Genomic DNA, 23,602 nt, shown 5'->3' with positions numbered 1-23,602 from the left:
ACTTGCAGTTGACTCCCTGTGCTTCCATCCAGGTATATTATCACTGATTGTTGACCTGGGATGGCAGATAATCTTGCAGCATGGCCTTCTATCACAATGCTTCTTTCAGACTCTGTCAGTTCCCTCCTCACAGCCATTTCACCTGGACACAGTTGCACTGACTTAGGAGCATCATATTCCTCCAATTTATACCAGATACAAACACAACTCATTACATGGCACGATGCACCTTTCCTGTGGGCATGTCCTTTGACTTCTTTCCAGGTAGTGTGTCTTGTACACTTTCCCTTAAAACAGGTTGTTCTTCAATTTTATCTTCTACAATTTTTTGTAGACACTTCTGTATGCTTGCATGAAACTTACCTGGAAAACTTGGTAGGGAAATTCCTATGTAATTATCATATTTTTTATTTTCTTTTTTATGGTTGGGTACTTGAGAGCTTTATTTCAGTGATCTGAAATTTGACCTTCAGACCATGCATTCTGAATTATGCACTGTAAAACTTTTATTCCTGCATATTTGAGCATTTCTAGTAAATTATCATCTACCCCAGCTGCTTTTCCACACTTCAAGTTTTATTTTTATTTTTTTAACCTCAAGTACTGATTATATACTCCTGACTGTTTTCTACCACTTTTCTTCAAGAACTTTGACAATTACATGGAAGGGCCACGCGAGCACATTTTTGGAGGTGATTTCAACTGCATAACAGATGAATTCAGATAAAATAGGAGGTAGCACTCACATAGGAATACAAAGAAGAACCAACCTAAACACTATGTGAGCAATACAGCCTGGAAGAACCAAACACACAATTCTGAAAACAAACCCACCACATATTTTTTTTTCCACATATTGGAAAAAAACAAAAATAGATAGGTTATACTTCAGTAAAAACCCAACAGCAGCTCCTAGTTTCAACAGATACCATCTCAGTAAACAACAATAAAAATCTAACACATCATATGATGGCAGTTCATCATTATAAAGTACAAATCCCCAAATTATTAGCTGTTTTCTGGTGTATAAACCAGCACTAATGAAAGAGCCCAACTTACTAACTGGGAAAGACAATAACTGTAAAGTGGAAAAAAGGAAAAACAGAGTTAAGCAGAACACAAAGACCACTGACTGAATTGTGAGAAAACCAGAAGAATGAATGCTGCAAAATCAGAATAAAGAACAACAACAAATACAGAACATTTCGACACTGTACAACAAAGTCAACATAATAAAAGCTGGTTCTAATAACATGCTTGGAATGAAGGACCTGATCCAAAAGTGTGAATCAAAAATAGAAAGAATTAAAGAAACACAACTAAATATCTTGAAGTTAAAAAGGTGGGTTGACTAGCTTATCTGCAGAGATAAAATTCACCAAGCCTTTATACAACCAAATTAAAAAATAAAGAGAAGAACAGGAAATAGGCAAAATACAGCATCTGGGTCTGACAACAGCCTAGAAATAAGTAGGTTTCACCTCTTACTATATACTACAAAGCAATTAAACAAGAAGGAATGGGAAGAAATAATCAACAACCTTCCTAAGCTACCACAAGAAATAGTTCCATTTAAAAAAAAAAAAAATATATATATATATATATATATATATATGTATGTATGGAGTTAGTATTTTACCTTGGGTATAGTAAATGTTAAAAATACCAAGCAATTTTAAACCTGGTTTTACTCCATTTCCCAAGTAAGCAAATAGACAAACAAGTCAAGTTTGCACCTGCAAGTGATGCAAGTCTAGCTGATCCTACAGGTAGTGCACGACCAAGGCAACTCATGGTAAAGGTGGCATAAGCTCTGATCACTAATCTTAATATTTACCCTTAATGCCAAAACACATCTCCAAGAAGGGGATGTATGCTGTTTTGTATTAAAGGCAAGGGGCCACTACCCAGACCGGTTTCGACCTTTATTGAGGTCTCATCAGTGGGAGCCAGGCTAGAAATATCAGGATTTAGTAATGCAGAGCTTATAAGTATTTTACCAGAACAAGTTACCATAAGGTGTTTTAACCTTATTAAATAAAAATCTCTGGAGAAGATATAAATGTAGAAAGTATTTTACCTTGGGTATAGTAAATGTTAAAAATACCAAGCAATTTTAAACCTGGTTTTACTCCATTCCCCAAGTCAGGTCAAGTTTGTGCCTACAAGTGATGCAAGTCTAGCTGATCCTACAGGTAGTGCACGACCAAGGCAACTCGTGGTAAAGGTGGCATAAGCTCTGATCACTAATCTTAATATTTACCCTTAATGCCAAAACACATCTCCAAGAAGGGGATGTATGCTGTTTTGTATTAATGCTGGTATTTCTAGCCTGGCTCCCACTGATGAGACCTCAATAAAGGTCGAAACCGGTCTGGGTAGTGGCTCCTTGCCTTTAATACAAAACAGCATACATCCCCTTCTTGGAGATGTGTTTTGGCATTAAGGGTAAATATTAAGATTAGTGATCAGAGCTTATGCCATGAGTTGCCTTGATCGTGCACTACCTGTAGGATCAGCTAGACTTACTTGACTTGTTTGTCTGTTTGCTTACTTGTGAAATGGAGTAAAACCAGGTTTAAAATTGCTTGGTATTTTTAACATATATATATATATATATATATGTGTGTGTGTGTGTGTAGAAAGTTTCTTACCTTGGATATATATTTTGTTAAAGATACCAAGCAATTTTATAAGCTAGGTTTTTTAATCCTTTTTCCCAAGTAAGTCAAGTTTGCGGCTGCACGTAGTGCAACTCATGGTGAAGGTGGAGCAAGCTCTGATCACTTTCCTTAGAATTTTGCCCTAATGCAAAGCACATTTCCTTGCTGAAATGTATGATGCTATGCATTAAGGTAATGGTCACTATCCATACCGGTTTATCCTGAGATTTTTATTTAATGAGGTCAAAGCATCTTATGGCAACTTGTTTAGGTAAAATATTTATAAGCTCTGTATTACTTCACCCTTGGCATTTTTTAGGTCTGGCTCCCACTGACGAGACCTCAATAAAGGTCGAAACCGGTATGGGTTGTGACCATTACCTTAATGCATAGCATCATACATTTCCACAAGAAAATGTGCTTTGCATTAGGGCAAAATTCTAAGGAAAGTGATCAGAGCTTGCTCCACCTTTACCACGCGTTGCCTAGTGTTGCACTACGTGCAGCCGCAAACTTGACTTACTTGTCTGTTTGCTTATTTGGGAAAAAGGATTAAAAATCCTTGCTTATAAAATTGCTTGGTATCTTTAACATATATATATGTACCTTCAAGACTAAGGTTTTGAATTATAGATGGTGGTTGCATATTGGACTAGTTGGTTAAGGACAGAATTCAGGAATGGATGGAGAAGAATATGATACTCTGTTGGGGGACAGTATGGTTTAGCAAAAAAAAAAGGTCTTATCTAATTAGTTTACTCACTTTTTACAGTAAAGTGACAGCTAAGTTGGATAAGAGAAATGGCTACATCATGACATTGCTGTAAAGGCATTTGACAGTATATCACATGGAGTGATTGTGGATGGACATGCAGCTAGTGACATAGATAAGAGAGTGGCTGATGGACAAAAATTAGAGATTAGTATGTGGTGGAGTTGAATCAAAGAAAATGTAAGCAACCAGTGGTATGCCTCAAGGCTCTGTGCTTGGTTCAGAGGCCACTACTTTTCAGTTTGTTGGGAATGATTTGAGGAGGAATATCCAGTTATTTTCTTATGATGCTAACAACTGGAGAGAGAAACAGATGATAAAAGTGATGTAGAGCTACTACAAGATAATCTAAATAGACTAGTACTTTGCGCAAAGGATATTGGCTACTAATTCAGTGTGCTAAAGTGTAAAGTTATGCCCTTTGGAACAAAGAAAACTACAGGCTGTGGAATGCAAAATTGAAAGTGCACAGCAAGAAATTGATGAGGGAATTTATGAGTAATGGTAGACAGAGAATTAAAGTTTGTAGAACATATTGCAAAAGTGGATAAAATTATCTTCAAAGGATTGCTTGAATTAAAAAAACACTAATAGGCAAGGATAAGCAAGTTGCTGGATTTATTTATTTATTTATTTATATGGCATAAATAAAACATGCAGTACAATATGCTGTCATTTTAAAAACATATAAAATTAAAAATCAATTGAAATTAAAGGGTTATATCCATATTAGTCAAATAGTTCATTGCTTTGGGAGTGGCACTTAAAAAGTCCGATTTGTCTCCTGAATATGCTCTAAGATAACATTGATCACAATATGGTCCACAGTCTGTCTTTGAGCTCCACAATCACAATGTAGAGACAGTCGTTTAAAAAGCATGTCCACATATACACCATGACCGGTTCGTATTATATTAAGCTGAGTCCAGGATTTTCGTGGAAGGTTTGAGCAAACATCAAGACTTTCTTGTAATTTGTTGAGAAAAAATTTTGTAATATTATCTGTCTGGCTCTCCCACTGTTCTTGCCACTTTTGCTTCAGGGCAAAGTTAGATTGTAGTAGTTGTTGGGAAAATTGTAGTGGTGGATGTCTTGATCTCAACCGTTGTACAAGTCTTGAAGATCTAAGTGTATTGGGTGTTCTCCAGGATTTTCTTATACTCCTGTAAGAGAGTTTCAGACTTGGTGGAATTATGTTGCTAAGAGCTGGAAGCCAGTGTGTGGGTGTTGATTTAATTGTACCAGAAATCAGTCTCATTGTATTATTTAGTTGGTTATCAACAAGTTTAACATGTGTGCTATTTAGCCACACTGGTGAGCAATATTTGGCAATAGAGAAAAGTAGTCTGAGAGCTCTAATCCTTAGATTATGGCTGTTGCTCCCATGTTGTGCCTATTAGTTTTTGTATTATGTTGTTAGGGGTTCTTAACTTAGCAGAAACATTTGTTAGATGTTGCTTATAAGAGAATGTGCGGTCCAGGGTCACGCCCAAGTACTCTGGAAACTTACTGTGTCATAGTAAGCATCCTTCAAAGCAGATATACAAAGTGACATCTGCCATGTGATTATTAAGGTGAAAGCTTGATACTTCTGTTTTGTCTGGATTGAGCTGCAGCCTCCATTTTTTGTAATATTCACCTATTGTTTTCAGATCTTTTGTAAGTACCTCTTCAACCTGGCTCATGTTTTTGTGTTGAATGGCAATTACAGTGTCATCAGCATAACAGAACTTGCATGAGATGGTGGTGGGCAAGTCATATGTGTATGAATTATAAAGTAATAGTCCAGTACTGACCCTTGTGGGAGACCATTATTAGGTTTTCGTTGTCGGGTCATTTTATTTCCTAATATAACTTGAAAGAAATGTTCCGTGAGCATAGAAGAAATTAAGTGCACAGTCCATTTACATGGGACAATACTAAGAAATTTGTATATGAGACATTCACAGCAAATTGTATCATAGGCTGATGTTAGATCTAAGAATGTTAAGATGTTTTTTCTTGCTTCTGAAATCCAGCTTCTATGTATGATGTTAAAGTGAGCACTTGGTCACAGCAACCATGTTTTATCTCTAAAACCAGCTTGTTCAATCAGGACGTCCTGCATGATTGGTATGGATAATCTGTTGTACAGAAGACTTTCTAACATTTTATAGGTGCAACTTAATAAAGCAATAGGTCTGTAACGTTTTGCCTCCTGAGCCGGTTTTCAAGGTTTAAGAATAGCAACTAGTTTTGACTTTTTAAATTGGCTGGGTAGTCGGCCAGTCAATAATATAACAGAGAAGAATTCAGAAAGCCATTTGATAGTATTCGGCCAGCTATTAATCAGGAATTCAAGATGAATATTGTTGAAGCCCAGGGCCTTGCCTGCTTTGACATCTTTTATGATGGCTTTTACTTCATCTATAGTAAAGATTGAAGCATATTGTGAGAAAGCAAGAGCATTTGTTTTTAATGCTCTAAGTTCTTTCTTAACTTTTTTTGGTATGTTCATGGTCCCTAGGTGCCCTTAATATATTAACGATTTGATTAGCTATTTTCTCAGGAGAGATCATTATGCTTTTTCTTTTAGGTAAATTAGTTGTGGATAGTTTTTGCAGAAGATTCCAAGCTTTTCCTACTTGATCATTTGAAGTCAAGGTTTTCAACCGTATCAATCCATTTTGTTTTTCGAGATGAGTTCGGGCTATGTAGTAATTCATCTGCTTTTTTAGGATCTTCACTTTTGAGGAACTCTCTATAAAGATTTTCACTCTCTTCATTTCATCTGGGAACATAATCTTTTCTGTAACCTGTAGGGATATATTTTTTCGCAGTTAATGTGATCACTATTACGAATCTCTTTTACTCTGCAACTCTAGCAGGTATCCATCGAACACATTTATGCAATTCATTTGCAAAATTTCTCCAATTTGCTTTTTTAAAATTCCAATATGGTTGTGGAAAGGATCTTGCTATAGGTAGCATCATACCAATTTCTAGTAACAATGTTGACTGTGTGGGAAGTTAGAAAGTACATATCTTGCTGGTAATGGTTGCCCTTCTGTGTTTAACAAAACAAAACATAAGTCCAGATTAAACTCCATTTGCCATGCTGCTGATCTAAGGTATATCTTTAGCATCAAAATACAAGATGTATATTATTTATTTCTGCCCATGAACAATGGCAGTACCGCAGTCGTTGTTATCATGGTACTTCCATTCTTCATGATTGCTATTAAAATCGTCAGTCCATACTGTTGGATGTTGATAAGTGGGTATGACATCTATAGATAATGATGTTAGAGGAGGTTTATAGACATTGACTATTGTTACGTTTTCAATTTTCACACTCACAAGATGGGTATTGTTATCACATCTCATTGTTAGGGCAAAAGCATTTTCTATATTATCCTTAATATATTTCTCGACCTTCTTTCAGGTGTGCCCCATTTTAATATTAGTTTTTGTTCCTATCCCCCACTTTCCCCCCTTGTAATTCTTGTGTTGAGACACTGACAAAACCCATAAAAGTTAACAAAAAAAAAAAAAACTCGGAATTAATTAAATTTTTTAAATATTCTTACAAATTTAAATGTGTCATTGAATCTTTCAAAAATTGTATAGATCTCCCACCACTGCACAGATCATTGAACCACATCTGCCTTTCAGAAACATTCCCGATTTCATCATGGGAAGTCTCGAATGCAGTGACCAACAATGAGAAGTAGTGCTCGGTGTTATTTTACTCCTGTTCACAACAACTGTGATAAACGGTATAAAAACAATCTTTTCTAGTGTAGAAATATGGATAAGTTTTTAATTGGACGTAAGCGGGTATCTGACGACTGTGGAGCATCGACAAATTCAGTTCACAGAATGTCACTCCAAAAGTAAAATCAAGAAAGTATGCTGCAGAATATTTAGATTTTGGTTTTACAAAGACTGAAGTAAATGATGAAGGACAACCACTGTTTGTTATTCGTTTGAAAATTTTGGAGGCTGATAACATGAAACCAAATAAACTTAAGACATTTGGAAACACTTCATAAGGAGTATGTTAACAAACCTCAAGAGTTCTTTGCTGCCAAACTGAAATGTTTTGAAAAGCAAAAATCTAGCATTAATAAAAGCTTTGTCTGTAAATGAAAAAGCTTTACTAGCTTCTTACAAAGTTAGATAAAATAGCTAGGTGCACTATCGGAAAAGACCTAATTGTGCCAGCTGTGATTGATATTGTGGAAACTATGCTTGGAGAAAGTTTTACTAAACAACTACAGTGTATACCTCTATCAAATACTGTTGCTTGATGAATTGGTGATATATGTGAGGATATGTAGTAACAACTTTTGTCGAAGCTTTGTGACCAATTATTCTCAATTCAGTTGACGAGGCAACAGATAGCAACAAGGATTGTCATTTAATTGCTTATGTTTGATTTTGCGATGGATTATCAGCAGCTGAAGAGTTATTGTTTTGCAAAACCACTGGAAAGAAGAGCCACAGCACCTGAATTGTTCAAAATATTGGACGATTTTTTATGCAGCAAACATAGAGTGAAAAAATTGAGTTGGAATTTGCACTGATGTTGTTCGAGTTATGTCCAGAAGGTTTAAAAGTTTACAAGCCCTTGTGAGAGAAAAATCCCCACAATGTATTTGGACACTTTGCAAGATTCATAGAGAAGCTCTTGCTGCAAAGGAAATGAGTACTAGTCTAAACATTGTGTTAACAACAGTTATAGCCGTGGTAAATTATATAAAAATGAGACCATTAAAATCAAGACTGTTTTCTGAACTTTGCAAAGACATGGTTGGAGCAGAACATTCAGCATTACTATTTTACTGCAAGACAAGATGGTTATCACAGGAAAAATGTTTACAACATGTTTACGAATTAAGAGATGAATAGTAATCTTCTTGGAAAAGGAAAATCACGAAGAAGCAGAGAAGTTTAGAGACCATTTATTTGTGATGAAATTGAGCTACTTGGTGGACATATTTGAGAAACTCATCGTCATTATCATCAAATTCCTGATATCTACTCTCAAGGGGTATACAGGATATCATAGTACTACATGAAAAATTTACATCATTACTAACTTCCTATCTACAATTTTCCTAAAAATCAATCTGTTACCTGTCAAGACTCCAACATTTTCAGATCTTATATTTCTGTCTTCTAAGGTACTTTTTTACTGTATCAATCCACCTATATCTTGGTCTTCCTGTAGGTCTTTTTCCTGGCAAAGAACACTTGTTTTGCTAATCTTTTCTCTCCCATTCTGTTTAAGTGATCATACCACCTGAGATTAGCTCTGCTAACACATTCCTGGATGCTAACAATGTCAAGTTCTTTCTTACCTCGTTTTTAATATGATATTGCCATTGATTCCATCTGTTCATGCCCTTAATCTTTCTCAGATCCATAAGTTAAAATTGTTTTGAACATTGTCTCGTATACAGCTAATTTAGTGTTTTAACCATATCCGCTTTTCGGAAACATTCCCGATTTCATCATGGGAAGTCTCAAATGTCATGGAAATGTTTCTGTTGATTCTGTTGTCTATTTCCATATTTAATTTACCTTCTTCACTATTTGCCTATTTTCATTGTCTTGATATTCCTGACTTTCATACCATATCTATTACAACAGTTAATCAATTTAGTCAGGGAATCTTGCAGACTTTTAGCAGATTTATTTAGAAGTATAACATCATCTGCATAAAGCAAAGAGCTGACATTAACATCTCCAATTTTGATATCAGGTTTAATGCCACTTTCCTTCATAATGTGATCCATATTGATTAATGAATAACAGAAGGTTATTCATTATCAGGAGGTTCTTCAAAAATATTTCATGGTAGCCAGAGTGATCAGCCATGTGTTTCCTATTGCGTGGCCATCTCATTCACCTAATCTAACTCCCTGTGACTTCTGACTGTGGTGATTTCTCAAAGATGGGGTTTATTGGGATCATCCTGATAACTTGCCAGCACTGAAAGACAGTATAATGCAACATGTGCACATTAGTCCCGACCAGCTGCGTTCTGCCATTGAACACACTGTGCAAAGGATGCAGCTGTGGCATACCAGAAATGGCAGCACATTGAACAGTACAGCTCTTGAATGGAAGTAGATGAAAATGTGTTATGCTTTTCTCCTTCATACACACAGAGAAATATTACTCCATCTACATTTATTGCATCATACAACATCCACTGATGGTGAATTTTGGAAGTGCTTTTTTACCCCTTCAGATATTGCTTTTGCATGATACACAAGAGGTGTCTTGCATGTCATGCAAAAGTGATATCTGAAAGTATATTCCTGCAAAGTTTCTCAGCATTTGGATCACTGGGTGGTGCTTCACAAGGCCTTAAACAGGGATACTCTCATTTTGATTATCCCATATTTATGTTTTCTTTTTCTGTAAATTCCTCCTCTTGCTCCCCCTTGCTCCTCTTTCATCTATGGTATATCTGAACTTTCCAATTTAACTTCTATCTGATTCTTTGTTTATCAGTTTTCTCCCATTACAGTTTTGAAATGTTTCTTAATCAATATCTTTATCAGCATGACTTATTGTGTCGACGTGTAAGACTTGGATGACCTTGAGAGTTTATCTTTTTGAAATCTGGACATCAATACTTGCATATTCAATCAGATATGCTGTCAAAGTCTGATACTGCTCTGCAGTTTTTGTTTTTTTTTTAATCTTAAACCTGATGTTACTGATTCTTTATCCTATCCTCTAAAAATACATTTCCATTTTTAATTGAATTTCTATACCATTACTTAACTTCACTGCTGAGTGTTCTGCAGTTCAAAGTTCTGAGGTCTAGTTTCCAATGGCAGTGTCATCTGGTTGCATATATATATGTGTGGGTGGGTGTATATATATATATATATATATATATATATATATATATATATATATATATAAAATTCTGTACTTTTTTTTTTATTTAACAGGAAATGCAAGACATGAAGACCATAGAGGAAGTAGAAAATTTTGTATTGAAGCACGGAGAAAATATAGTTGATCTTTTGGGAGCTCAAGTAGATAGGATTGAACATACAATGAAGGCAAGTAAAAGAGCAGCTGATATCTATTTAAAGTTTAAATTTTTAAATTGTGGTCTTTAAGTGAACTTGAACAAACTAGAAAGATAATAAAAAAGGAAGACCTCAACTCTATCCAATGTCACATTTAATGATATTTAAAGTAGTTAAAGAATAACAACATGCGACTCCATGGGCCGTACCTCTTAGCATTAAATAAACTAATAGAATCCTAAAGTTAAATAGGACTGGTAATAGTAATCCTAAAACATGCAATAAAAATGCCATTGACAAAAACTGTATATTCCATTATTTCACTTACGAAGTATATTTTGACTTCTTTGTATTGGACAAAAAAGAAGTTTAGTTAGATACTTCTAACAATATGTCATTTATTTGCTATTTTTGTTACACACATGTGTAACAAAACATATAACAAGTTTCAGTTAAACAGTTAAAACATTTAGTATAATTCGACTGAAAATATTGCATCTAAATTCACGATGTTATATCATAATTTCACAGAAATGTACTTTGAAACTACAGAAATATTTTGATAAGAAAGATTTGTAAAGAAAACTTTGAAACCACTTTGCAAAAGAAAGAAATATTTTGATAAAAATCCTACACAATTTCGTTGCTTTCCTATCTGCAGTTTGTCATTTATTTGTTACATCTCTCATTTCATTAACTTTTGATAATAATTTTCTTTCGTCTAAATTCTTATTACAATTCAGCTACATTCAGAAGATTTAGATAGGTTTATTCCCTGCTATGGATTATGTTGTTTATATATAAATTATATTATTATTATTATCAAAGGATTTTGTTTTATTACTAGCATTTTTTAAGGCAGTATGTATGTATTTGTTTTTACATTAGTTACAAATATGATATTCTATTATAATTTGTGAGTGACACATGAAGTTTGATTCATTGGAAGGGATTAGATGCTTGCTCCTGCCCTACTTTGTAAGGTTCTGAAATATTTCATTCTAAGGTAGGGAATCAGATGTTCTCGTGTTATATTACATATTTAAGACAAGTTGGCTAAATAAGTCTTCTTGTTGGATGCTTCTCATTGTTCAATCATATGACAATTTCTGAAAGACCATTTTGTGGGTTGTTATTTCTGCTTAACAAATATATTTGGAATCACTACAAAATCTAACACATTGTATAATACCAAAATTTACTATGAGCCATAAAGCTCATAGAAAGAAAATATGCTAATACCAGGAGTAATGGTAATCTGTTAATAGTAATGTAGAGTGTAGATGATTAAAACTTATGTAAAATGTACACTGGGTATACAGGATTAACCTCACTATTAGAGCATGAATTAGGTTTCAAAGAAGCCATATTATTTGCTGTGACAGGTCAGGCCATTAACCTTAACATGCAAGAGGAAAATGTGAAATTGATGAAATATAATGGCAAAGCTCAACATAGTTTTACAGATGGTAAAATCAATCACTGCATTGTTGTTCTTTTGTTTGAAATAGCTTTTTTTTTTCTTTTTTTCATTGATGCAATTGTATTTAATGTCTCTGGTTAATTTGAGAATCTTCTTTGTGATATGAATTTGTCATAAACACTTTTGGCTTCTAGATTGATATGGATGGAGAAAAAAGCAATGTTATTTTGCTTTTTACATAAAAAAGCAATATTTATTTTGCAAGTCAGAGAGTATTTTTTTTCTCTCAGAAAGATGGTTATGGTGGCTATATCATGGAAGAACTTGAACAACATGATCCAAACATGAGCCTCATGATATAAATAAATTTGCTGAATTTCTAGCAGCATGCCAGTGATGTGATATGAAAGAATCCAAGAACAATATGCATTATTACCTTCCTGTGATATGCATCCAGTATGATTTATTTATAATGCTGATATACTTTGCATGTCTCTGGAAACTTAAAAGTAATTGCACTTCCTCGTGATTTACAACTTGGTTACACTAAATTCTGTTGTTTCCTCTGTGAATTGGACAGCCAAGCACGAGAAAACCATTAATTAAAAAATAATGATCATTTAGACAATTTGTGATTCCAGAGCCAAAAAAAAAAAAAAATCCACCAACCATCTTCTTGTTTAGAAACAACTTGGTAGCATTTAGTGGATGTAGTCCACTACTATGGTTGCTGAGAATGTAGTCTTTGTGTTCAGAAATTTTGTCTGCTATCTTGCCCGTTTTTGATTTGATTTTTTATGGTGCAAAGACATCAAAAGTCATACTGTGCCAGGAAAAAAGTCACAGCAGTACATAAGATAATTGGTTAGTTGGACAATCACAAACATCCCTGCCCTGGGCAGGATTTGAACTTGCAGCCTCTTGGCTGGAGAGTGGATATGCTAACCATTCAGCCAGCCAGGCAGAGTGGTTAGCATATCTTGCCTTTTGACTGATTACAAGTCTAGGGCACTAGGTAAACGCCAAGCTGCAGTCCCTAGATTTGCTTGGTCTTTAGTAGGTGGATAAGGGATACTTTTTTTTTTTTTTTTTTGGTCTGAAGACTAATGGATTTTTATTTTATCAAAATTTTTGTCAGCTTTTCAGACATGCTATTGATGTATTGAACGATGGTGGTTTTACTATAGTCTGTGTTTGGTGATGGATTTACTATGGGGTATCAGTATTTTCTTGGCATAGCAGTGGCTAAGTTCAGTAGTGAGGACATTATCGTTAGAGCAGATCGATTTTGTCCTAATTAACAAAGGTTTTTACAGGTCATTTGAGACATAATCAAATGCAGACTTGTTTTCATTTTTCTAAAATTAATTGTATCCTAGCATGTTTGCTGTTCAAATGTGTTACGAAGTTGTTTAAGTGTTAGGACAGTGTTGCCTGATGAAGAACTATCTACATAGCATAGCCAAATAGTAGGTCTGTGTGAGGGGAAAGAATGGCATAATTCTCCCAACTCTCTAAGAATTTGTTAGAATGTGTAGCAAGCAGTTAATAGCCATTCATGGTTCAACTTTTGATTCACCAAAATAACTGTCTCCATGGTCATTTTGTAGGTGGAACAAGTATTTGTGTTTTGAATGAAATGATCACAAAAAAATAAGTATATAAAAAATAACTACAGACTACTGTAGTTCTATATAAATCTCTCATATACAAATTCATTTCTTGCTGTTGTATAATGACAGAAGTCTATACAAATAAAAATAATAATAAAGAATAAATCATCAAAATGTTGAAATAATTTTTTATATTAATGAAAAGTTTAAAAATGTTTTACCTAATATTGTTCATTTATTTTCTTTAGAAACGTCACCCAGAAGTACGCCATGTGGATTTAGAGGTGCTATGAAACTAGCTCGTAATTGTACTGTACAGATATTTTGTAAATATTTATACAATAAAGAGATGTATTTATTGCTGTATTTCTGTGACAGTCATTAAAATTTTTATTGGTTGTTATAAAAACAATAAAAAATATCATGCAGATTTAGTTATTTATAATTTGACATAAAAATAAACATCTTATGTTAAGCTTTGTAAGTCATGAATTACTTTAGGTTTATTTTATGCAAAAAAAACAAATATTTCCCTTTTTATATATGGGTACTATGAGAGCTCTACTCCAATCATCGGGAATTCGTCCCTCTGTCCACGCCTTCTGAACTATGCAGTGCAGCCACTGTAAGACTTTTATACCACCATACTTCAGCATTTCTGGTCGAATATCATCTACTCCTTCTGCCTTTTTACATTTCAAGGCCTTTGATGGCTTTTTCTACTTCAAGTATGGATATGTATTTCTGATGCATGCCTGATCAGTGTTTTTTTACCACTGTGCTGTCATCACTGCTTGTTTCATTTAGCAGTTTTTCAAAGTAATTACTCCATACTTCAAGGATATCTTTTTCTCCCATTTTCATGTCACCTTTATCATCTCTAACTCCTTTTACACCACTCTTTCCTCCATTCCTAAGCTTCTTCAACAACCTCCAGAATATTTTGCCACTTTCTTGATATTTATTTTCTATATTCTTGCCAAAGTCCTCCCATGACTTTTGTTTAGCTAGTTTTTACACAGTGTTTAGCATTCTTACATTTGTCTCTGTATTCTCTGAGAGCACAAGCTGACTTATTTGACAGGAACTTTTGATATGCTTTCTTCTTTTCCTTCACTGCCTCTTTAACTTGTGTTAAAGAGGCAGTGTGTTAAATTAGAACTCCATGATGGACACTTCCTGTGTCCATCATGGAGTTCTAATTTTTCTAAGACAACTTCACTACATGCCTCTCTTGCTGAATCAGTCAGGGCTTTGTTCAAGGCTTGCCACTGAATCTCCATAGTTTTGATTCCTGTTCTCAAACTCTTTCATTTTTTCTTCAATAATGTTTGTGTATTTTAGTCTACAGTTCACATCTGAGAGCTGCTCAACTTTTATTTGCTTTAAAGCTTTCTTACATGTTATTCTTTTCAATATGAAATTCAATTTTATCCTGCTCAAGACTAAATAGTGATCATTCCAATTTCAAATCCTCTGTACACTCTGGTGTCCTGCACCACGAAGAAAACATCATTATCAACGATAACATAGTCAATGAGACTTGTCTTATTCCTAGCCTCTTCTCTCCATGTGAATTTGTGCACATTTTTATGTTGGAATATGGTGTTAGTAATAACCAGTCCATGTCCTGAGCAGAAATCCAACAGACATTTGCCATTATTATTATTAGCTTTGCTCTTTTCTCCAAATTTTCCAAATTATTTTTGTATGTCTCACAATCATTTCCTACTCTGCTATTTAGAAGCTCAACAAGGAACAACTTTTCCTTTTTCATTGTGTCAGTTGCTTTTTCTAAAGCCTCAAAAAAATTCCTCCACTTCTACCTTAGTAGAACCTTCTATGGGACCATACATAAATAAGTCTCATTTTCCAGTTCCCCATTCTCATATTTGCCCACATCACTCTACTTGAGACTGACTGCCATTCAAGAAGATTAGCCTCGTATTTTGTGTTGAATACTATGGCTACTCCTTCTTTTCTTTGATTGTCATTGCCTGAATATAACAGTTTGTATTTATTGCTCAGAAAGATCTCACCGGTTTTTGTCTTTTTTGTTTCAGTCATCCCCATTATGTCGATGTGGTACTTATCTAATTCCTCGGCTAGCTCCATTTCTTTGCCATTCAGGTTTGTTATGTTGATAGTACCGATTTTTAACTCTGGTGAATGTTGAGTTGAGGTGTGTTTTGAGATTTGTTCCAGTAGCTGACTTTTCGCTGTTCACACTGGTTCCCTGGCGAAAACAACGGGGACCTTGTTTAACTGGGCAAAGCCCCAGCCGGCATGAAATTTTGTCATGTTGTACCATCATTTATTTTGGTTTAACCAATAAGAATACAATTTGGTCGGCTAAATCCCAAATTGCCAGCCCATCCTCATTCGTTCAGTATCCAAGTAGATACCCAACAGGGTGCACCACGAGAAGGTGAGGATTGGAAATTAGGTCAGAAGCCCTGGTCAGTTCTCCGCATTCCTTTAAAGGCTATTTGGAGGTCTCCTCTCAGTTATACAGCTTTGACCCTTAAGCACCCCTGTGAATAAGCATTATGGCTTTAACTTTTAGTCCATAATTAGAGGAAAAAGTTATGTGGTAATAGTATCCCACCTAAATACTGGTGGATCCATCAAGCTAAGTAAGTTCATAAAATCCATATTTTTTTAAAAAAGATTTAAAAATTAAACCAAAGAAAAGTTAAAGCATTTGATTAGAAATAGAGGTTGAAGTCTATTTCAGGTATGCAGTTTTCCGAGTTGCTAAACAAAGATGTTATTAATATCAAAATGCATAATGGTAGCTAAGTCAAAAGAAATCTAATAAGAAAAAATTAGAGAGATGTTGGTGCTTATTAGGAAAAATTTACACATGAGATTGATGATACACTGAATTGCTATTTGGCCAGCAACAAATTTAAAACAGCATTGTGCTTTATAAGCTGGAAGCTGATGGCAGGAGTGTATTATCATAGGAATAATATTATGGGTCTATTATTTAAAAGAGATAAGGAAAGCAAAGTTATAGGGGATTTTTAATAAGGAAGAGAATGAAACAGCTGATAATGCAATGGATTGTAAATTTTAAAGCATCTTCATGTTATCTGAAGCAACATGTACATAACCTATTAGAGGAAATTGGATCTCATATTTCCTTATTCAAGATAATATTAGAAGAATCACTAATGCACTATTGAGGCCACAATATGTAGGTTGGTGGTTTCATACTGGATGATAAAAAAAACATCATGCAAAAACAGACCAAATTTGTAATAGAAATATAAGAGATGATTGTGAATTTGACTTTTCATGTGAATAAGCATGATGCCTTTAAATTTTAGTCCATAATTAGAGGAAAAAAGTTATGTGGTAATGGTGATGATTCAAAAGCATTGGGATGAAATTTCAAGAAAGCTGACTTTGGTAGCATGATAAGATATTTAAGAAATGTTATTTTGCAAAGGTGATACTAATGCAAAATTGATAACATTGAAGGACATCTTGCATAATTTTAATGTCTAAATTATTCTTAGAAGTAAATTTCATAATCTGTATATACACACATATATACAAGGGAAATATATTGGTTAAAGACATATGTTTAAACTCATTTAGAGCTTGAAAGATGGCCAGTAACTGCACGGTTTTTCTGTTCAATCGAGTCTTAAAATGAACTATCATGTCTCCACCCACTCACATTTCCAAGCTGATGCAATCCTTCAATAACTTTCTTGAAACCATTATTGCATTTTTAGGTGAGAGATGAACTTTTATCATCCAGTATGAAACCACCAATCTGCTTATTGGTGGCCTCACCCATAAGAACAGAGTTTTCTGAAGTTATGTAATAATTCTTAACCTCGCCCATGCTCCTAATGTACAGTAGATTTACAACCTTGACTAAGTCATATTCACATAATAAAATAAATACATTAGCTTATGCCTTTTATTCCCTTATATGGAGTAGGTAAGGCCATTTTAGCCCTATCTAACTTTTGGAAACCAAGTGGAAAGTTCAATCTCCACTGGTAGTCAATCAGAAAAAGCTAGCCCAAGACTCTCACTAATTTTAAATGGAGTCCAGTGAAGAGATGGCAAAAGGACCATGAGATTGCACATAATAAATAAATAAATAAAAATTGATTATGATTTCTATAAAAAGAAAATTCTGAAGGATCATTGTCTCAGTCAAACTGAAATGAGCAAATCCAGTATAGCTGCTTTTCTCATTTTCTTATAATCCTTCTGTGCTTGAAAACAAAAGGCCACACATGTCCTTTCACTTCACTTAACAGTTGTTTATGTATGAATTTAGGAAAACTTATCTATAAAAAATTAAAGTTAAATATTGGTATTTTTTTAATGATAATTCTATTACAAAAAGTTGTAAACTTACAGGATATTAGAAAATGTGGAAACTGTGCTCTAGAGACCAATGTGGTACTTTTCAGCTACTTGAGGTCTGACTCCAGTAAGAAAGGTGGTCTCATGCCAGGAAATGTGTGAATTTTGAAAAATCAGGCCTGCTGACTTATAATTGTATGCAGCACTAACATTTGAGCTTATTGCAAAAGGAGTTTTTTTTATTATTTATATAGAGGATTCAAAAGCAAGTAACATAAAAAAATCTTCACTGTTGTTATGATGTGTGGAATGTGCAAAGTCTATCCAGAGGTATTATGGTCAGTAGTGATTAAAAAAACAGTAAATCCTGATGTGCTCCACAGGATTAATGGATTCCAAGCTCAACAGTAGGTGTTTTTCACCCTACTGAGCTTAATAAGAACCAAATGCTTCATAAGTTCAGACAGGTGTTCTTGAAGAGATTTGTGAGAAATTGCTCACATGGAAATGTGTGCTGTATTCATTGTAAAATAAGATGGAAAATGTTTTTTTGCAGTCAGAAATAGATTCAGAAATATGTGGGAAGATCGGATCCAGGAAATGAGTGTTTTTTTTTTTTTTTTAATCCCTGTGCATTCATTTTTAAAAAAAATTTTTTTATGGATTTATTCATTTATTTATTTATTTTTGTAAGAAGACAAAGATTTACCCAGTTCAGGGCAAATATGAGGAGAATCAGGAATTACTCTTTCTCTTCACAGAAAATTTTAGATTAATTTTATGGTTAGACTATCCACAATCTAGAGACCAAACATAGCACTTTTCAAACTAGTTCAGGACTGTAATAAGTAAAGTCATTGTCTGACACTGAGAGATGAAAATTATCTATCACTTAAAGGTATTCAGTTGGAATTAGGTAATTTATGAAGTTCTTGGCTGCTGTCACTTAGCTGGACTTAATTTTTAGTGGAAATTTTTACTCACATTTTTTGCAATGTCATGCATTTTAATTTACTTGCTCTTTCTTCATGGCATACTTCTAATATACCATTAAAAATTATTTTATATATTTTGTACCTAAATACTTAAAGAATTAGGATTTCTTTGAATGATTATTCACTGCAAGGTCATTGACAGGAAAGGCAATGTCAAAGTTGCATACTTTTCAAACATCATTATCATTTTATAGACCGAATAGTTGTTTCTCACTACTTGTTAACATCTCAGATATGAAATCTTTATTATATTTAAATATTACAACCTCTCTGGTCAGCTAGCTCAATGATCTTAATAAATTATGCTTTCTTTCCATTACTTTAACATAATGAATGCCTACTTTATTATGCATACATTTTAACATATAGCATTTAAACATTTTACAGATGATATTTTAACAAATACTACAATTTCTGCTGTTCCATCTTCTTCAACAATGAAGTTGTATACATTAAAGTTAGTGACTTTAACATGCAGGTTTCCCCCCCCCTTCCCATTCCACCAATTCTTCAAGATGAGATATCACAGTTAATGTATATACACCAAAACTTCCATAATTACATTGCCCCAATATCTCTATCTTTCTCTCACTAGGAACCCTAACAACTATATTGTGTGTTCATATTGTTTCTCTTGCATGTTCTTAAAACAACTTTAAACAGATATCTTTTGTCATGTAATAACCACATGATTTCCTGACTTCATTTTGTTTGACATTACAAAGCAGATACAAATCCAACTTTAAAAATAAATAAAAAGGTCATTCCCACATCCACTTGACCAACATTCATGGTCTATAGGTAAATGCTGTGCACTGACAGTCATTCAGATCTGATTTGTTTCTACAAAAATCTCAACTCACAACCACTGTTGGATGAAAACACTACACTCTGCATGATTCCTTCTTCAACAACAGAATCTGCCAGAGAATGAAAAACTTAGACTTTCACCTTTTTGATCTATTCTAGCTCAAAATTTCCCTACTGCATTATATCACATTTGTTTGCTCTCTTTATCGCTCTTCTATTCTGGTGATCACTTGAGCTTCAAGTATTTATTCCTGAAGGTTTTTTTTTCTCTGAACCCCATCTATCCAAACAGGGAGGTCATTCTCCATCATGACTTCAATATTCATTTCAACCACAGTTGGCTTTCCCTCCTCATTCCACTTGATAAGATGGAAGAGATGCTAAAGGATCCAAAGAATATATGAGCTTTTCAAATGAAGGTGAGTTAGTTGGTTTCATATTGTAGTGACAGGTTGTTTTTTTTTTTCCTCTTGTGAAAAAACAAGCTGGCCAGAAAACACAAGTAACAGACAAGAATAAATTTTTAAGATATTGTATTGTGGAATGGCTATATACAACAGACCAGTATAGTAAGCAGTTGCCTTCTGCAATAAGTTCTGAGACTTCTAGGAAGTGTCACAGATTGCATTATAATAATAATTTTATATTTTCATTGTTCTAATGAAAATCATTTGCCAAACCACCTCAACACCAGATAATGCTTGCCATCCTGCCAACATTCTTCACATCGTTGATCAAATTTCATTTCTAAAAAGAAGCCCTTCCCAGCTTTGTGTCCTCTAGTACTGGGAAATGGAATGATTACATTATTTCTACTCTTCCTTCCCATATGATTACTGTTTTTGCTGCTGATCCAAAACACCTATTCTAATTGAATCACTGAAATTATTTTTGCTGGAATGAAGGCATTTGTCCCCACAATGCAAGCCTACATTCTCCAATAATGCTCAGTACTTTAATGCTGAATGTTTGCATTTCAAGTAAAACATTCAGCATTGAATCAGATTAGACCAATCTCAAGAAGAAGAAGAAAAAAATCCAGGAGTGTACACAGCTGAAGGAGAGAGAGAAATCCCAACTTCTAGTGGAATGTAGAAAATTTTCCTCCTCCTCAAACAGCAGCATTTAGGCCTATTTTCTTAGTCAAGTTCACTCAATACATTTTTTCTGCTCTTTCAGGATTTCATCTCTCCCTCAGCTAGTTAGTGTCATTATGACATCACCAAATGCTGACACCATTATCCTCCAACTTCTGCATAGATAACTGAGGCATCACCTACTATCAAGAGGAGTTCATTAATTGCATACTTCCTCTGATATTTTGCTATAAAGATATCAGAAAAATCATGAATAGTTTGGATAATACAAATCCTAGTTCTAATGGCACTCCTCCAAGTTATGCTCTTTTAACTAACACCACCCATAATTATCTCTACAATCATCATACTCATCAGGATCTACCCTACAATATGGAAAAGAGCCCATATTCAGCATTCCAAAACAGGGAGATAAAAGTTTAGTTTTTTATCCAGCTATCATTCCAGTACCCTCTTGCCTCTCTCAGAAATAATATAGGTCATCAACAACCGTCTTCTGTAACCTCTGGAGACCCACCAAATAATCTGTGACTATTGGTATTGATTCTGCCACTCTCAAGTTAGAACAAATCACTTAACATGCATCACTTATGACTATATACAGTCTTCTAAATAGGTTTAGAAAACCATATGGTAACCCTTGACATTTCCAAGGCATTTGATTGATCTGGAGTAGAAGCTTATTTAGTGAGAACTAACCCTTTGTGATCTACCATCCTTTGATATTGGATAATTTCCTCTCCATTTGTTCACTGTATGTTCACTACAGTATATTAGAATTAGAAGGAATAGATTGTACTGTCATCAGTAAAATTATATGCTGATAAGAATACAACTCCATTCCTTTTAATATGCCGGGAATCGTGTTACTTTGATCAGAATTCCAAACAGTGACTATTCCTTCTCTTCAATTGGTAAACATTGCAGTCAGAACAGTTGTCACCCATTAAGGCAATGCCTAGGAGCTGGATATTTGAAGGACAGCAAAAACTAGCAAAATCTAAACCATAAAAACCTTTTTTTTAATTTTTTATTTTACATGTTTGCTTACCTAGGGGGCAGTATACATCCTAACAATGGTTCTGCATGCAGTGTTCAGATATTTCAAAAACGAATACTTTAACCACTGATCTCGCTGACACCATAGAGTGAGGATAACCTTGTTAAACGTTCAGTGTTACCATAACACAGTACCTTCTTTCTCAAAAGAAAGATTTCATGTAACTTCCTCTTACCGTTGATATTACTGGGTTTCTTTTCTTGGCCTGACATACTTCTCTAGTTTTTCCTAGCATAAACATATTGCATCCATAACCATATCGGCTTCCAAAAAACTTCTTTTTCTGCTCAAGGCCATAATTCTCTCCTGTGCAAATGCCTTATACAAATCCTAAGTCCTCTACTCGTTCGTTAACATCCTCTAGCAAGAGAGTTGCAGTAGATGAGCAGCTCTTCTCCATTTCTTTCTGTCTGCCGCCTCCGTCATTCTTAAACCAGTCCATTCCACAATGTCATTGAACCACTCTCTTGTTGGTCTTCCACGTCTTTTCTTCCCCTCAACTTTCCCTTGTAATATAGTTCTTGTCAGGTGTCCCAAAGAACCTCTCAGAAGATGTCCTGCAAATCTGGTCTTTCTTTGCATAATATTCTTCAGCAGTGTTCTTTCCATTCCAACTCTTCTTAAAACTTTTTGATTTGATATTCTCTCTGTTTAGCTAATCTGTTCCATCTTTCTATAACATTTCCAATGCACTAATTCTTTCCATATCTCTCTCTTTCTAAGTGTCCATGACTCACTTCCATAACTTGCAATACTCCAAACTGTTGCTCTAACTATTCCAATTCTAACACCTATTTTAATTTAATATTCTTGTTTATTAAAATAATCTTCATTTCCATAAATGCTGATTTAGCTTTGCCTATTCTATTTCTAATGTCCAACTCTGAAGTTCTTTCTCTGAGATTCGGCTACCTAAATATTGAAATCTTTCCACTTCTAAAATCTTTCATCCACATCTTCTATTTACATTATCTCCTATTTTTTTGCCCATTATCATTATCTTGGTCTTCTTTGTGTTAATCCTTAGTCCATACTCTTTACAAGAGTTTTCAATTCTTTGCACAATTTGTTATAATCCATTTTCACTTTCTGCCATCACTACATCATCAGCATATCTTAAGTTATTAAGATATACGGATGATGTAGATTTTAGAATAATGTTCTCACATTTTGGTTAGTGTACCAAAAGCCTCCCTAAAATTTATTGATGCCCTCCAAAAAATTGAGGATCATTAATTATCCAGGTTGCTATCTCAGGTTTACTCCAACTACTTTCTCACATATGTTCTAACTCTGTAATCTACAGTAGTTGGGAAAACAATGCAATAGTTATCCTTCAACTGGAAAGACCTGGGTTCAAATCCTGTTTACTACACACAAGGAACTGTACAAGAGCTTTATTTTAAATGAAAATAAGTTTACTGGGTTCAAACAGATGTTTTTCATCGTATAAACTTAGCTGGAAAACAGGTACATTTACCATATACTATATTGGCGTCACAGCCTTAGTTGCTCAACCGAAATAACAGCCAAACCTAAATGAATGCCTTATTCATTTTCCATAGGTATAATCACAAGTTTTTTTTTTTTTTTCAATGAACTGACTTTCCTTATTCCTACACTTTCCTCTTAACCAACTCCTTTTTTATTTATTTACATCCATTGTCCAGAATAACTTTCTGTACATAGTGTTTTTCAATGACCACACCCTGTAGTTGTTTAAGAAAATATTAAGGGTCTTCTCTCTTTCCCATGTTGCCCACACGTGGTGCTAACATGCTCTGGAATTTC

At 34.3% G+C, this 23,602-nt stretch overlaps 1 protein-coding gene across 1 annotated transcript in view; it reads left to right on the top strand.

Annotated features, from left to right (window-relative positions):
* Nucleotides 1-13,877, top strand: part of ZnT49B (solute carrier family 30 member 9) — a 244,361-nt gene extending 230,484 nt beyond the window's left edge. Inside the window, exons 18-19 of the mRNA XM_090395926.1 lie at nucleotides 10,392-10,505; nucleotides 13,760-13,877. Coding sequence (XP_090252052.1) covers nucleotides 10,392-10,505; nucleotides 13,760-13,804 — 159 coding nt within the window. The 3' untranslated portion in view covers nucleotides 13,805-13,877. The remainder of the gene's footprint in view (nucleotides 1-10,391; nucleotides 10,506-13,759) is intronic.
* The last annotated feature ends 9,725 nt before the right edge of the window (nucleotides 13,878-23,602 follow it).

The sequence above is a fragment of the Typopeltis vanoorti genome, chromosome 7 (genome assembly GCF_054136105.1).
Source record: "Typopeltis vanoorti isolate ZY-2024b chromosome 7, IOZ_Tvanoo_1.0, whole genome shotgun sequence".
Taxonomy (NCBI): domain Eukaryota; kingdom Metazoa; phylum Arthropoda; class Arachnida; order Uropygi; family Thelyphonidae; genus Typopeltis; species Typopeltis vanoorti.
Note: the sequence above shows the minus strand (reverse complement) of the source record. Positions and strands in the feature narration are given on the sequence as shown.